At 46.1% G+C, this 17,029-nt stretch overlaps 1 protein-coding gene across 1 annotated transcript in view; it reads right to left on the reverse strand.

Annotated features, from left to right (window-relative positions):
- LOC124556363 (zinc finger protein castor homolog 1) overlaps nt 1-17,029 on the reverse strand; it is a 326,012-nt gene that overhangs the window by 105,013 nt on the left and 203,970 nt on the right. The window contains exon 6 of the mRNA XM_047130329.1: nt 3,656-4,059. Within this exon, the coding sequence (XP_046986285.1) occupies nt 3,656-4,059 (404 nt within the window). The remainder of the gene's footprint in view (nt 1-3,655; nt 4,060-17,029) is intronic.

Below are 17,029 nucleotides of genomic sequence, written 5' to 3' on the forward strand. Positions count from 1 at the left end.
GATATACCGTTAGGCAGCGGCGCTCGCATCCACGTACAACTGGGCCGTCGCGAAAAGCGCCTTCCGCAGACCGCTAGCTCCTGCAGGCTCTTTTTTATCGCACCTCTCCCACAATACCCGCGAATGCCGAACCTGAGCTGCAGTTGGCGCTATATAGTTGAAACTGAACTACAGAAGTCGTGAGTTGTTGAGGCCTACGAGAACAGTCTCTCTCGGCTTACGTATTAATATTTTGAAAGTCACTGATCACGTACGAACTTCGATAAATTTTAGGAAAAAGTCTTGATAACAGAGTTTTCGTATTTATGAGTCCACTCCAGCACCTCTCTCGTATACGAGTCACTGCCTAAACCGTAGTGATTGCTGCGAAGTTCAGTTTCCCTGCTCGACAGTAAGATAGAAGAATAGTACATTGTAGCCATCAACACACGATAAAACCCAATTACAGCACGTAACTCTCGATGTAGACGAGAGACGCGACGATTGAAATTTCAAATAACTTACTTTCTCAATACAATCAGCCATTTTTGAGCTTTCACTTACGATAAACTTGACAACTCAGGCTGTCAAGTACCAAGTAAAGACTCGAGAGAAGTCCTGTGTAAGGACCAATTAACACTGTTTCTCAAATTCTTGGGAAACGTGATAAATCTAATTCGGAACAGGCCGAGTGGATCATGTAACCGACTGCTCTCGTGTAAGAGTCGGTGCTACGCTATTATCCTCGGTTTCTTGCTGAGGAATCCTAAAACATCGTCACTATGACACCAAAGGAATTCAAACCTCATTCTGACCTTCTCCATCTCTCCCTAACACACTAAAACCGCCGGGAACCGGTCTTGGCACTGTTCTCTTGTGTGTGCAGTTCTTCAAAACAATACCTGTAAGGCGTTGTCGTGGAGAAACAACATTCCAATGGAACGGGCTCATATCGCCAGTCTAGGTAACAATGCAGCAACGCGCCTACTTTTCTCGGAATAGCACACTTCAGGATTGGATCGTCAGGATCATGAAAGTCTGTAACTAAGACAAATGTAGCTGCAAGACTGGGCGTGTCTTTCTAAATGACAGTTGTCAGTATGTGAATAGTAACGGTAGGTGACCTATTGCCATCACAACTATACCAACAATTTTGCAACAGTGCCAATGCTTCTAGTATTTCACACAAACGAGTTTGAAACAAGGTAAATTCGAAATACGTACAATTATTCACTGACGACACTGTGGTATGCAATAAAAGATAGTGGGAATGATACTCATTTTTTTCTTAAGGGTTATAGTTTCTACTTTGATAATCGTTATAGGTGGCAAATATTCTCGTTAAAAATAGGTAAAAGACAGTGTTTTGAGGCTATCCACAATTAGCATACTCACTTGAGTCTTGGGTGCTTAAAAGAAAGATTTCTCAATCTGATTTGTTGTCATTGTTATCTTTATGTTTCATTTTCCTGTTATTCCAACGGTAAATGGAGCTTCAAAGACAATGCAAAGAAGTAGCTAGAAGGATTTCGTAGCCTCAGTCTGTTTGGGGACTGTGAGAAAGAAATAGAAGTGCTGAGAGCATACACCATTGAAGTGTCGTGTGGCTCACGAAGTCTTCCAATCTGAAGACACTTTTGATAGGTTGTGTGTCGTCGTTGCGCATCGTATACATGGTATCCTACACCTTTACGGCCAAAATTATATAGGTGGTAGGGAATCCCGAACAGAAAACTTTGAGATAAGAAAGTAATGGCTGGTAACGGATATATAGCAAAGGCCTTTTGCGAGGTATTGGACTCAAAACGTCCATTGGATGCAGTTCCCTCCGCAATGTTCGTTCGGAAACTGTTTGAGGAGAAGGGCCTGTGTGCAGCAACAGCAACAATAATTCCTGTAATGTCTGAAGCTGATAATCGTTGACAAGGCGTGACACTCGTCTCAGGTCCCTGTCAATTATATGGCTGCGAGTGCTACACCATTCCTTGTAGACACGTTGGATAGTGCATAAAGAAATCAGGCAACTTCATTCACGGTGTGGTCATGGGTACATCAAAACACGACAGTTTGTTTCTGGCATTCTGCCAATACTCTACTTTGACCCAGCTTACTGAGTTGATTCCACACAACCGACTAGCACATACACATCACTTCACTGCCTTGACTGACGTCAGTGGTGGAGGCTCAGACGACCTCCTAGTACCAGTTCCACACCACCCACAACGCTCCAAATTGGCCAGTATGCTCTTTTAAAGACGTGGGTAATATCTCTTGTGGTCAGCTTACTGGCGGTAACTATGATTATTTAATTGTCACCAAGAAAAAACAAAATTACTGTTCTTTGTGGAGGTAAATGTCTGCAGCACTGGTGCATTTGATAATTAAAACTTGATGACCACCCTTCGTACACGATCACCATAAGCTGTGACTGGTTTATCGACACTTCGGTGTTCAAGCACCCCAATGTCTCGCATCACAGATCAAGTACCAATCATCTCATTACAATTGCAACACCAGCTTCAAAAATGGGTTCAAATGACTCTGAGCGCTATGGGACTTAACATTTGAGGTCATCAGTCCCCTAGGACTTAGAACTACTTAAACCTAACGAAGCTAAGGACATCATACACATCCACGCCCGAGGCAGGATTCGAACCTGCAACACTAGCTCCCACTTATCTAGTATCCTAGCTGTGGCCATCAATACAACTAAAACATTTAGAAACTCTTTATCCATTGCTGGCGGTCGACTGTAGCATTTTAAGACAAAGATGAAGCACTTCGTTTGGGCAGTCTCTCGATTTTTCATTAAAAAAGAAACATACGAGCGGGCCGGCCGCTGTGGCCGAGTGATTCTAGGCGCTTCAGTCTGGACCGTGCGACCGCTACGGTCGCAGGTTCGAATCCTGCCTCGGGGATGGATGTGTGTGATGTCCTTAGGTTAGTTAGGTTTAAGTAGTTCTAAGTTCTAGGGGACTGATGACCTCAGATGTTAAGTACCATAGTGCTCAGAGCCATTTGAACCATACGAGCGGTGTTGAATAATTAATGGTACACATTTTTTTCTCGTCCAATTCCGGTTAAAAAAAGTGTGGAATCTATTGTGGGACATCATCCAACATTCCTGCTTCAGGCCCAATAGTTTCATGAAGTTGCGATAGGTAGCGGGGCTATACGTAGGCTTCAAATGGCATCTGTAAAAGAAGGTGCGTTCCAAGCAGAGAGCTGTTCTTGAGTTTCTTTTCGTAGATATTCGTAAACGCTTGCAGAACGTCTACGGAGACCTGGCACTGAATGGCAGTGAACAAAAGCACGGTGAGCTGTCGGGCGAGGCGTCTGGCATCATCGCAATAAGGTCGCGCGAACCTGTCCGACCTGCCGCGTGCCCGCTGGCCGCACACAGCTGTGGCTCCTGCAGTGTTGGAACGTGCGTACCCTCTCGTTCGAGGTGGTTGACGGATCACAAACACCTCGCTGTACAACTGGACATCAGTGCTGGTAGTGCTGACACACTCGTCCACCAGTAAAGGATACTCAAAGGTGTATGCCCGCTGGACTCCTCGCCGCCTAACCGACGATCAAAAATAGGGGTTTGTAGCCAAAAGAGTAGGGAACCAACCTGCTTTTAGGGAAAAAAGTGTTGCCTTAGTTATTTTGAACGCTCGGCTATACTGACCTGGGGCACGTGGTGGGCGTTGTTGGAGAGGCGCGGCTGCTGCAGCAGCGCCGCCTTGTGGCGCAGCGTGTCGAGCAGCGGGTGCGAGCCGGCGCCGGGCTGCTGCTGCGGCGGCTGCTGCTGCGGAGGCGGCGCCTGCGGCTGCTGGCCCTGCGGCTGGCCCGCCGCCTGCGGGAGGTGCGCCGCCGCCGGCGCTGCCGTCGCTGCCGCCGCCGCCGCCTCGGCCGCCGGCTCCACTTTGCGCTGCCCGCAGCTGGACGCCGACGCCGACGACGAGGACGCAGACGACGCGGAGGTGGAGGCGGAGGCGGCCGGCGGCGGCGAGAAGGGCGTGCGCGGCGGCGTCGGCGGGCTCGCCTGCTGCGGCGCGGGCTGTTTCAGCGACAGTGTCTCCAGGATCTTGCCTGAAACACCACACGGCGCTGGTATCAAGGCGTCGTCAAAACACTTCCCTGAGACTCCAAGTCTCCCTGAAACAATTTCTGCTGTATATGAGAGCAAATTTTACTTTCCTTGTTTTTTACGGCTGCGAATGAAATGTTTTGAGCTGCCACGTCTCTTACTACCGATTATTCCTAGTTCAGATAGGATTTACAGTTTTATGAGCAATTCTGTAAGTTAATAAGCTCTCCCCACTCGTGGAAATTCCTTTCTTGCTATCTTCGTCATTATTCCACACCATTATGCGACAACTTAAAGGATAAATCCTCACAGCAATACGCATTGAGGCGCCATGTCACGGACTGCGCGGCTGCTCCCGCTGGAGGTTCGAGTCCTCCCTCGGGCATATGTGTGTGTGTGTGTGTGCGTGTGTGTGTTTCTTAGCTTAAGTTAGTTTAAGTACTGTGTAAGTCTAGGAACCAATGACCTCAGCAGTTTGGTCCCTTATTAATTCACACACACACACACACACAAATACGCTTCGAGCTGTCCTCACTGGAATGTAATATCAATGGACTTCCATAGCGGCGACGCATTGTGTTTCAGATGGGATGCTCTTCGTACTACGGTCACTGTTCTTGAATCGAGGGCGCTAGAATTCGATTTGAACGTTGTTCCTCTTAGTGGAATGTACATACGCCACTTCGCTCAGATAAGTTTACTGGCCTCCGTTAAACAAACTCAGCGCATTCGATACGATCCTGTGGAACATTGACAAGATGAAAAAATAGAGACGAAAAAATTGAGAGGAAATCGATTAAAATCAGCGCGTTAGAAGTGGACCTCCACTGAGTCCGAGGCCCTGTCGGAGAGCATAACCGTCAATTGGGTATGATTTCTCAACTCTATAAAATTCTTTAGTGAAGTTTGGAGCCGGCCGGAGTGGCCGAGCGGTTCTAGGCGCTACAGTATAGAACCGAGCGACCGCTACGGTCGCAGGTTCGAATCCTGCCTCGGGCATGGATGTGTGTGATGTCCTTAGGTTAGTTAAGTTTAAGTAGTTCTAAGTTCTAGGCGACTGATGACCTCAGAAGTCGCATAGTGCTCAGAGCCATTTGAACCATTTTTTGAAGTTTGGAATTTAACTGGGACCACTGGTGCAGAATTCGGTCATCTGGAACTGATGATCTCTCTTTTCCAGTCAAGTTATGCTGATGAAAATTTCTTTTTCCCTCCAGGTTTCAATCCGGCGAGCTCTGGATCGAGAGCCTCCGAGATACGCCAGTGTGGCGACGTCAGCCACGAAAGCGGCTACAAAAATTTAAATTACAAAATTCTTTAAATGTATCCTTAAAAATGGAGAGCAGCGAATTGTTCCCAACTTCTTCTGGCTGTAAGTTACAGTTGATGCGATGCAAAACATACTACCTACGACGGCCTGTATCTGTATCGTGGTGTGGTCTCAGCGGGGATAAGTTGTTAGCTGTTTTCTTCGGCTAGATCTCCACTTTACATCCACCAATTCAGAATCACGTATATGCTTGATGAATGCATTGACACCCAACTGGATTTAACTGTATGCAGTGAGGCTGATCCTCAGAAGGGCGCAAATGAACAGCATCTCGCTGTTTCATTAGCACGAAGCGCTGCGTCACGTGGAAACCTACTGTGACCTCCAGCTGCTTGCAGCGTTCCTTCCAGTCCCAGCTATCGCGACGAAAACGAGACGTAAACTAATTGAATAAGTGCGACACCGACAGGTTTGGAGCCGCTTCAGCAAATGCGAATTTCAGAAACAACGCTCTCTACCGAGGATTGCATTCGGTCGCAATTGCCAGCTGCCTCGCTACGAATTTGTTTATCACCACGATATTTTGGGAGGGGCTCGCTGTTTATACTGCTAGGATAGGTACCCATTTCAAGAAAATTAACTCGTTTCTAGAATTATTTATGAGTGGGATTAGAACTAGCTGAAAGTAAAGCTCGTAATAAAATCAACTTCCGTTACTGACACAAAACATGACCTGCCGTATCAGAAGAATAAAATAAGTAGAAGTTATAGCACCCTAAGAAGGAAAAGACGGAGACTACTCTTTCAGTTTAAGAAGATATTTTTTACAGTGTAAAAAATAACGACATAAATAATGTGTCAATACGATGTTAAAGAAGTGTCCGAACGTGCAATGGGGCAGTTTTTGGCTCAATGTTGCAATATTTATATGTGATTTCCTTACACCACTCAATGGAAAAGGTCGCACAACTCTTTTCCAAAAGCCATAACGGAAGATTCTATACAAATACTAACAAATTAAGCCATAACAACGTCGTATTTGTAATTACCTCTGCTGTGTGAAAGCAAACGTATTTGTAATTACCTCTCCTTTCGAAGGAGACATTACCTGACGGCTCTAGTGTAACTACACATGGATGTGCTTATCACTTTTACTGTTCGTTTCAGGCTGTTTTCCGCTGTGTTCAGCTCAGTTCTAATTTTCATATCAGCTAGTTAGTTTACAGATATACGTCATAACATGAGTATAAAAAAGACAACAAACCTGTACCTCATTAAGTTAAATTCGACAGAAGTCACTGTAAAAGTCTTGGTGCTATTATGTGTGCAGGGAATTGTCCTCCGAACCGCGTCGGCTACTTCATTCGTCGTTACACGGCGGTACGCGACTGGCAGGTGGTCAGCACACTGCTCCCTTTGCCAATGACGTAGCCTTTCGAAACACGTTACGATACGCGCTACGTCTCCTTAAAGTGGCTCCTCAGTTGTTCTTACGAGGCTGCGTGCACCCCGTTCCAGTCCTTCGAGCAAGGAACCACCCTGCAGTACCGAGAATCGATCCCTGGTCCTCCACCAGGCAAGTCAAGTATCCTGTCAGTTCAGCTACCAAAGGCTTCCAATTTAAACTGACGGGAAAAAAAATCGCAACACCTAGAAGGAGCTGTGCGACATAAACGAAAATTAGTAGGCGTGTTTCTACATCTGAAAGATGTCTATCCAAATTTCGTGTCAGTCGCTTAAGAGTGGTGCTAGTGGCGCCACTACCAGGATGCAAATCAGATTTGCTTTAAATACCCGATGTAACGGTAGCGAGCATTAGTTACGTATGAGATTGGACGTAGTGAGTTGGTGTTAGTCATGAATGCCTTTAAGATGACAAACACTCAATTATCATCACTTCACTGAGTTTGAAAGAGCTCGTGTAAGGGCTATAAGAAGCTTGATGTTCCTTCTGCGATAATGTAAAAAGACTTGGAAGGAATGTAGCCATTGTACATGGCAGCGATGGTTGCGGGAATGTACTGTCGTATGAAGACTGGGCTTCGGACGGCCACGTGGCACTACAGAGAGTGAAGACCATCACGTTCGGCGTATGGCTCTGGCGCATCGTTCTGCATCTGCAGCAGTAATTTGAGCAGCAGTTGGCACCAAAGTGACCCAACGAACTGTTACAAATCGGTTACTTCAACGACAGCTCCGAACCAGACGCCCTACTGCGCGCATTCCACTGACCCCGAACCACCGCCGTCTGTGACTTCGGCGGTATCAAGCGAGAGCTCACGTGAGAGCTGGGTGGAGGTCTGCTAACATGTCTGCGTGCTAGACACAGTGGTTTTACATATGGTGTTGTGGTCTGTGGTGCGGTTACCTACAACAGCAAAAGTACTCTCGTGGTTATCCTGCAAACTTGTACGTCAATCTGGTGATTTGAAATGTTATGCTGCCATTCATGAAAAGCATTCCAGTGGTGTTTTCCAAAAGGATAACGCTCGCCCACGTACGGCTGTTGTAACCCAACATGCTCTACAGAGTACGTTGCCTTGGCCTGCCCGATCACCAGATCTGTCTCTAATCGAGCACATTTGGGACATCATCGGACGACAACTCCAGTGTCATCCACAATCCGTATTAACCGTCCCTATATTGACCGGCCAAGTGCAATACGCATGTAAATCCGTCCCACAAACAGTCACCTGGCACCTGAACAACACGTTTGCATGCTTGCATTCCATATTCTGGCGGTTACATCCGTTATTAACGTACCAGCACTTCACATTTGCAATGGCTTATCTGTGATCTTACAGTCTTAATCACAAAAATATGTTACCTAGACACGTGTATTCCCGAAATAACGTTACTCTATATTAATTTTTTTTTTTTTGCGCTGCGATTTTTTTCCGTCACTGTATTTACGGAACATCTAACACACACTGAAGCGCCAAAGAAACTGATATAGGCATGTGTACTCAAATACAGAGCTATGTAAATAGGCAGAATACGGCGCTGCGGTCGGCAACGCATATATAATACAACAAGTGTCTGGCGCAGTTGTTAGATCGGTTACTACTACTACAATGGTAGTTATCGAGATTTAAGTGAGTTTGAACGTGGTGTTGTAGTCGGCGCACGAGTGATGAGGCACAGCATCTCCGAGGTAGCGATGAAGTGGTGATTCTCCGGACGACCATTTCACGAGTGTATCGTGAATATCAGGAACCCGGTAAAACATCAAATCTCCGACATCGCTGCGGCCGGAAAAGGATCCTGCAAGAACGGGACCAACGAAGACTGAAAAGAATCGTTGAACGTGAGAGAAGTGCGACCTTTCCGCAAATTGCGGCAGATTTCAATGCTGGACAATCAACAAGTGTCAGCTTGCGAACCGTTCACCGAAGCGTCATCGATATGGGATTTCGGAGCCGGAGACCCACACGTATGCGTTTGATGGCAGCACGAACACAAAGCTTTACGCCTCAACTGGGCCCGTCAACACCGACACTGGACTGTTGATGACTGGAAACATACTGCCTGGTCGGACGAGTCTCGTTTCAAATTGTATCGAGAGGATGGGCGTGAACGGGTATGGAGACAACCTTATGAATCCATGGACCCTGCATGTAAGCAAGGGACTGTTCAAGCTGGTGGAGGCTCTGTAAATGGTGTGAGGCGTGTGCAGTTGGAGTGATACGAGACCCCTGATGGTCTGTATACGACTCTCACAGGTGACGCTTATGTAAGCATCCTGTCTGATCACCTGCATCAATTCATGTCCATTGTGCATTTCGAAGGACTTGGCCAATTCCAGTAGGACAATGCAATACCCCACACGTCCAGAATTGCTACAGTGTGGCTCCAAGAACACTCTTCTGAATTTAAACACTTCCGCTGGCCACCAGACTTCCCAGTCATGAACATTACTGAGCATATCTGGGATGCCTTGCAATGTGCTGTTCAGAAGAGTGTTCCACCTCCTCGTACTCTTAGGGATTTATGGACAGCCCTGCAGGATTCATCGTGTCAATTACCTCCAGCACTACTTTAGACATTAATCAAGTCCCCACGTCGTGTTGCGGAGGACCTAGACGATATTAGGCAGGTGTACCAGTTTCTTTGGCTCTTCAGAGTATATAACGATGCAGAGAGAGGGGGGGGGGGGGGTGAGATTTGTGATACAGATGATACATATTATTCGAATGAATCATCTCGAATTATTAGTTCGGGAAGCTCGTTTTGCACAAGAACTTTTCTGCATCTTCTGTTATACCCGGATAGATTATCAGATGTTTCGGGCACTAATGAGTGCGTAACGTCAAATACGATAACCTCTGATTACTTGATAATGTCGACGGCAATGGTCAGACTGAAGCCTGTTCCACGGCACGGAATAGTGGGGTGACTACAGGTGGAGAATAATCATGCACGGCTTTCATTGTCGGCGCCCCGCCTCGAAAACCGACGACAGCGCGCCGGCAGCCGTTTTTGCTCACACACACACACACACACACACACACACCGTGCGGAGCGGCTGTTAACCTACTTGTAATATTCCGTAACGAAATCGAGCGAGGCACGCGGCACAGAAATGCTGCCGTATATTTCACAGTGGCGAGAAGATGTCTACTTTCTAGCGTGCACCCATTGAACTTGAGGAGAGGGAAGTAGGTTGCGAGCTCCGGCGGCGCATGCGCGCTGCACGGCCCCTCCGAATTCGCTCTTAAGGTGTTCCGCCGTCACCGTCGACTCCATTAATTTCTTTTGTTGCTACAGCTGATAAAAGAGAGAGCTGACTAATGCGTACCCGCCTACGAGGCCAGGGACGCTAACGCGGTGGCGATTGATACAGAGGTAGCTGGTTCGAATATTGGTGATGGAAGAAATTTCCCCCCCCCCCCACCCACTGGTGGGCTAGGGGAGGATATATAACTATGTAAAGTCCATGCAGTTTCTAAAGCATCACACCCATTTCGTCCATGTTATAGTCGTCTTTGAATACACATATTATACCTATTTTGCTCATTAGTAATGACCTTCCTTATCACCATTTCATATTCCATACCTATTTAGGACAAACACAGCAATGTATCATTTAAAGCTCACAATCATGCCCCTGTTGGGACTCGACTCCACGACCTCCGCTTTACTTCACCACGGGCTGCGTTTCATAATGGCAAACAGGTCTTCCATTAGGAACCTCCACCCAACGTCGCTAAATATAATAGGTCAACGAGTGGAACTAACGTACGGTGTATAAAGTATGTTTCACAGTCCAGGCGCCCGAAGCCGGAAATCCGGCTTATTGCCAGCGGATTAACACTTGTCATACAACCACCCCTTTCCTCTGAATGAGAACTAGCATGTTTTTCGGAACATCGAGAAATAGGTTTGATATGTATTGAAAACGAGTTTGCCGTTTCGTCTCGGTACGTTCCAGTCCCTAATGCCTCCCTAAAGCTACAGTAACGAACAATTTATCTTCACAGCACTATGACAACTTTGTCGTCCGAAAATATTCGTATTCCTCTTGGCGAGTAATAACAAAATATCTACTTGACGTTTTACTTACATATTTTAAAGCAGAAGAGTTACAGGAGATCGAAACCAATGTGCGAACCTTCACTGATTCTGATTGTATGGAGCCTGGACTTCACAGTTTTTACTTCTTTACATCTTTAGTACTATCTCCGTCTACAAGACATAAATCGCCCTAAGTACGTTAAATTTTCATGTCCTGGCATGTGGTCAGTGACCAGCAATTCGATGTAAATGAGCGCGGATTCTGTGTCAGACTTTATACAAAAGTTTTTTGTCTTGTCAGATGGCAACGTGGCATATGGTATTAATCGACATATCGGCCAAAGACATTTAGGTTCGAAGAACTAATTTTCATTCCGGAGATCAGAAGCGAAGCACAGGTCAGTCATCTTACTGTCGATGGTATGAGACACTTGCAGTGAAGGGCTAGAAAGACTGTCTACTGCTGCAGGTTCTCAAACGAAGAAATTTCCTGTATAAACTGCACTGCGCGTTGTCTGGTACGACGAGACTGGTAAGTTTCAGCTCGCAGGCCAAGCTGTTACAGGATTAACAACGTTTCGGTGCGACCCCAGACGGAGCTTGACAGCTAACCACCACCTGCCTTAGCTAGCTGCCATAAGCGTTCCCACGGGCGCGGGAAGGCACGGAGCTTATTCGTGGGTTTGGTGTCTGGCCTCCTCTAAAACTCGAGGTCTTACATCGGACATGGACACTTGCATGACATTGGAGTAACAACACCGACATTCGCATGAATCATTTCGAGGAACATCGAAATCATAAGGAATGACAATCAAAAGCAACATGACCATTCTGCGTTGGAAAATTGCACTATCTGTCTCGGGGTGAATGACAATACACAAATGATTCAGTTAACTCCGTAGCTTACATTTAGCTGAGCCAAATTATTGGAGTGCGCTCCTAAATGTTTGTAGAAAATCTCCTCTGTAGGAATATGTATTCCGACAACAAAGATCGTGTAACCCAGCTTGCTCTGTTCGTCCATGAGACCCTGAAAGCGATAGATACGGCGCCCAGATGGATGCCACGTTCCTTGACAGTTCCGCACTGACGCCTAATGAACGAAGTACGAGCGTATGGAATATGAGACCAACTATGCGACTGGAATGAAGTGTTTCTAGCAAACAGAACACAGCATGTCATTCTCAATGGAGAGAAGTCTTCAGATGCAAAAGTTACTTCGGGCGTACCCCAAGGAAAAGTCATAGGCCATTACTTTTCACAATACATATATAAATGACACACAGTAGACAACATCGGAAGCTCCATGCAGCGAAATGCAGCAAGACCTGCGGGGGATCGACGCTTTCCGCAGCGAGTGACATTTCACCCTCAACATAAATAAATGTAACGTGTTGCGTATACATAGGAAGAAAGACTCGTATTCCACGATTGCAGAAGAATCACTGGAAGCAACTACTCCCATAAAATATCTAGGAGCAATTTTAAGAGGAATGACCACACAAAACTAATCGCAGGAAAGGCAGATGCCAAACTGAGATTCACTGGAAGAAACATCTGGAAACGTAGTTCATGACCAAAGGAAGTAGCTTGCAAAACACTGATTCGAATAATACTTGAATATCGTTCGTAAGTATGGGATGCGCACCAGATAGGATTAGCCGCGGAGTCTGAGGCGCCTTGCCAAGGTTCGCGCGGCTCTCCCCCCCCCCCCCCCCCCCATCCTCCTCCCCCCGTCGGAGGTTCGAGTCCTCCCGCGGGCATGGGTGGGTAGTGTGTAAGCCTACCTCAGCAGTTTGGTCCCATAGGAACATACCACAAATTTCCAGATAGGATTAATAGAGGAAATAGAGACGATCCAAAGACGAGCAGCGCGTTTCGTTACAGGTTCATTTAGTAAGCACGAAGACGTCACAGAGATGATCAACCAATTCCAGTGGTAGACGCTGCAAGAGAGGCCTTCTGCATCACGGTGTGGTTTACTGTTAAAGTTCCGAGACCAAGCGTTCCTAGAAGACTCAATAAATACATTTCTTCCTGCGACGTATATCTCGGGAAAAGACAACGAAAACAAACTTAGAGAGATTCGGGTGCACACGGACGCTCACCGGCGATCGTTCTTCCTGTGCAGCATTCGCGACTGGAACAGAAAAGGGAGAAGTGACAGTCGTACACAAAGTACCCTCCGCCACACACCGCAACGTGGCTTACAGAATGTAGATGTAGAACAGGTGGTAATAACTCATAGTCTCGTCAAAGCAGGCGATACTTTAGATGGAATACCTGGTCATTTGGATACGAATAGTATCACGTATTGTAGTGCCTCGAGAATTTCGGGGTAAATTCTAGAGACCCTCGTATTTCCACCGTCTCGAACAAGCGTTATTTTAGAGATGAGTGTGGTAAAGTAGAACTGTGTCTACTGCCCCACAATTACGTGTGCGCAGGACGGACGTGTATCGGACGAATGATCGGCGCGAGCAGGGCCGAGCCTGCCTAAGAAGTTACACGTTCAGCTCAAGGAATAAACGCGCCGTACTCCGTGCGACGTCAGGCATTATTGTGTGAACATCTGAATGTTGTTGACAGAAGAGAAGAGACAATTACTTATTCATTCATTCACCTACTTTCGTAAGGTCCGGATAGTTGCCTTGTTAAACTTGGAGAGATTTGCAGACTGTATTTATGGAAAAATGAATGTTATAGTTTCTGACGGACCGGAAGGTGTCGAGCTTACGAGAAATGTTTTGGTTGTATGAAAACTGTTATGTGTGATGAAAATACAGTGGTACTGAGTTCAAAGTATTTTCGAGTGTACGGAGTAGAAAATTCCTCCAAAACAGCATATTATCTTCGGAGAAAAAGTTGGGCAAAACATCGCAGCCGGCTATCCTGAAAAGAAGATCGGCGAAGTAACTACAAGTAAGTTCGATGGCCAAGGGGGAGTGTGAGTCTTGCACACCAGCACCATACTGCCACCCTTAATCACCGGAAACCACTACAGTATCAATAAACCCAAGCTCTAGCCTATTAATAATCGTTCTCTTCGTCTTACCACTGACTACATATTACGTTGCAACATATGTCTCTGACAACAGTCTCCTCCTGTGACAGACGTGTTGGGATTATATTTTATCTGAACAGATAGCATAATCAGGAGCAAACGTTTGCCCTAGTACATGGAAGAGCCGGCCGGGGTGGCCGAGCGGTTCTAGGCGCTACAGTCTGGAGCCGTGCGACCGCTACGGTCGCAGGTTCGAATCCTGCCTCGGGCATGGATGTGTGTGATGTCCTTAGGTTAGCTAGGTTTAAGTAGTTCTAAGTTCTAGGGGACTGATGACCTCAGAAGTTAAGTCCCATAGTGCTCAGAGCCATTTGAACATCGAAGAGGCGATGTTTACGAGTAAATCCTGGTCTGACGAATCTGCTTGAGATGTTCCTCCATTTTCCTGAATCATTCTCCGCGGATAGTAGTTCACTTACGCTGCCAAATCTAAACTGGTCACTCCTAGTACTCTGTCACCGATACGGAAGATACTGACGGTTCTTCTACCGGAAACTTATTGTCGTTTAGAGCTTTCGTCCAACAAAATGGCCATACGAGAGTTGGCACTTGGACATTCCACTTAAGTATTTGTTCTGCATCTTCCTTGTGAAGCCAGACTGGATGTGAGTGGAAGCCTGAGCAGCGAGGGCAGCGGGCCACTGGAGGCTGGCTGATGGTACACAGGAGGCGCCGGCGGGCCCGCAACCGGTCCGTACCGCCCAATGAATGAACAGCCGGCCGATGACCCGGCTAATGCATATGTAATGCAGCCGCCAGCCCGCGCTCGCCTTATCGTCCCAACGGCGATAATGTGTCGCGAGAATTCCGCAAAACGCTCCGCCACCATTAAAGTGTCCCGGCGAGCTGATTTTGCGGCATTTCAGGTCGGACCCCTTACTAAGACGGTAATTGTCGTAAAGCTCGTGTGTATTGCTTCCGCACCCAGGTATTTAGATGTCCGTGGATTTGGACTTAAGAGTTTGTTTAAGGGTATACAGGGTGTTACAAAAAGATATGGCCAAACTTTCAGGAAACATTCCTCACACACAAAGAAGGAAAATATGTTAGGTGGACATGTGTCCGGAAACGCTTACTTTCCATGTTAGAGCTCATTTTATTATCTCTTCAAATCACATTAATCATGTAATGGAAATACAAAGCAACAGAACGTACCAGCGTGACTTAAAATCCTTTGTTACAGGAAATGTTCAAAATGTCCTCCGTTTGCGAGGATACACGCATCCACCCTCCGTCGCATGGAATCCCTGATGCGCTGATGCAGCCCTGGAGATTGGCGTATTGTATCACAGCCGTCCACAATACGAGCACGAAGAGTTTCTACATTTGGTACCGGGGTTGCATAGACAAGAGCTTTCAAATGCCCCCATAAATGAAAGTCAAGAGGGTTGAGGTCAGGAGAGCGTGGAGGCCATGGAATTGGTCCGCCTCTACCAATCCATCGGTCACCGAATCTGTTGTTGAGAAGCGTACGAACACTTCGACTGAAATGTGCAAGAGCTCCATCGTGCATGAACCACATGTTGTGTCGTACTTGTAAAGGCACATGTTCTAACAGCACAGGTAGAGTATCCCGTATGAAATCATGATAACGTGCTCCACTGAGCGTAGGTGGACGAAACTAAAATGAGCTCTAACATGGAAATTAAGCGTTTCCGGACACATGTCCACATAACATCTTTTCTTTATTTGTGTGTGAGGAACGTTTCCTGAAAGTTTGGACGTACCTTTTTGTAACACCCGGTATTAGTACAATTTCATCTATTCTAAGGTGCCCGCGCGCCGCCTTCATCTAATCAAAGCGAAACTGTCCACAACCAGTAGGCTGATTTGAACACCACAGCGCTTTACTTCGTGCGGCCTTACTGGTCATCATATGATGTTGTCTTCTTCCGACCTTGGACTGAGTTACCCATCCACCTATAGGGGAGACTTCTCACAAATATTTATTATATAATTTAGCTATATGATGAAGAGGCGTTTTTTTTTTTTTTTAATGTGAACTCGTATCTGCAAACAGTCACTTTCAATTTTTGTTCGAACGTTCTGGTACAGGTTTTCAGTGTATTAACTTAATCACTTGTGATGAACGGTAGTACACTTTCTTGAAAAAAACTTTGTCGGAATCCTTTAAAAGTTTTTCTAAATATGCAAAACAGAATTTGATTTTAATCTGCTATGATCTTTGTGTCGATGTCATAACAAAAATAGCCCAAACAATTCTGACTAATAAAACTAACATTGTTTCCAGCTTCTAAGATTGCTTGCAATAGATATACTGTAATTTAGGCCAAATGAAAAAGAAAACTATAATACAGTTTCACTCCTCACAACAAAAACAACTACAAAAATTAAATTGGAATTATGATTATCTCGCTTCAATTGAAAGAACATTTAACTTAATAGCAAACCTGGTGACGCGGTATCTAGATTCTGAATATTTATACTGACCTTACTGAAAATTGCAACACACGGAAGGAATGACCCGAAAGAATCACCGAGAGAGTTAGCGTAGTGTCTTAGACACTAGAATCGCAGCGGGAGGGATGCGCTTCACTTCCTGGTAGCAAAATGTAGTGCATTCAAACGAGTCCCATTTTCACCCGATAGTCATGGTAGCGTAAAAGGGTTGCCATGGCATAGCAGACACAGGTATACCTGAAGGGATCACTGGATTCAAGTTATGATCTCCACTAACGCGTATTTAGGGCAATCTTAACAGTAACGGGAAATTTCTAGTCAGAGGTTCATCCCTTCCTCCAGTGAACTCTTAGATGTCACATTACTGCAGGAAAAGGCCAGGCCATGTACGTTCAGGAATATGCTAGCATACTACAGATACGTCCTGTATCTTACCTGGCCAGTGCACGGCAGGCATGTCGCCAATCGAATATGCTCAGTGTGGAGGGAAATTCCCCATGAAAACATCCGCTCCTTGTTTGCAAACTACGACTTTTAGTCTCCAATTTCAATATGTGCAGCTTCACTTTACATGCGAACATTTTAGGTTAGGCTTTACCGTGACTGTTATGACAGTATACATGTGATGTGTTACGACAGTGAAAGGAATCTGTGACCACTGGAGACAGCGCCATTAAGTTCGTCCAAAAAATCATAACACAAC

Source organism: Schistocerca americana, chromosome X, assembly GCF_021461395.2.
Source record: "Schistocerca americana isolate TAMUIC-IGC-003095 chromosome X, iqSchAmer2.1, whole genome shotgun sequence".
Classification (NCBI taxonomy): domain Eukaryota; kingdom Metazoa; phylum Arthropoda; class Insecta; order Orthoptera; family Acrididae; genus Schistocerca; species Schistocerca americana.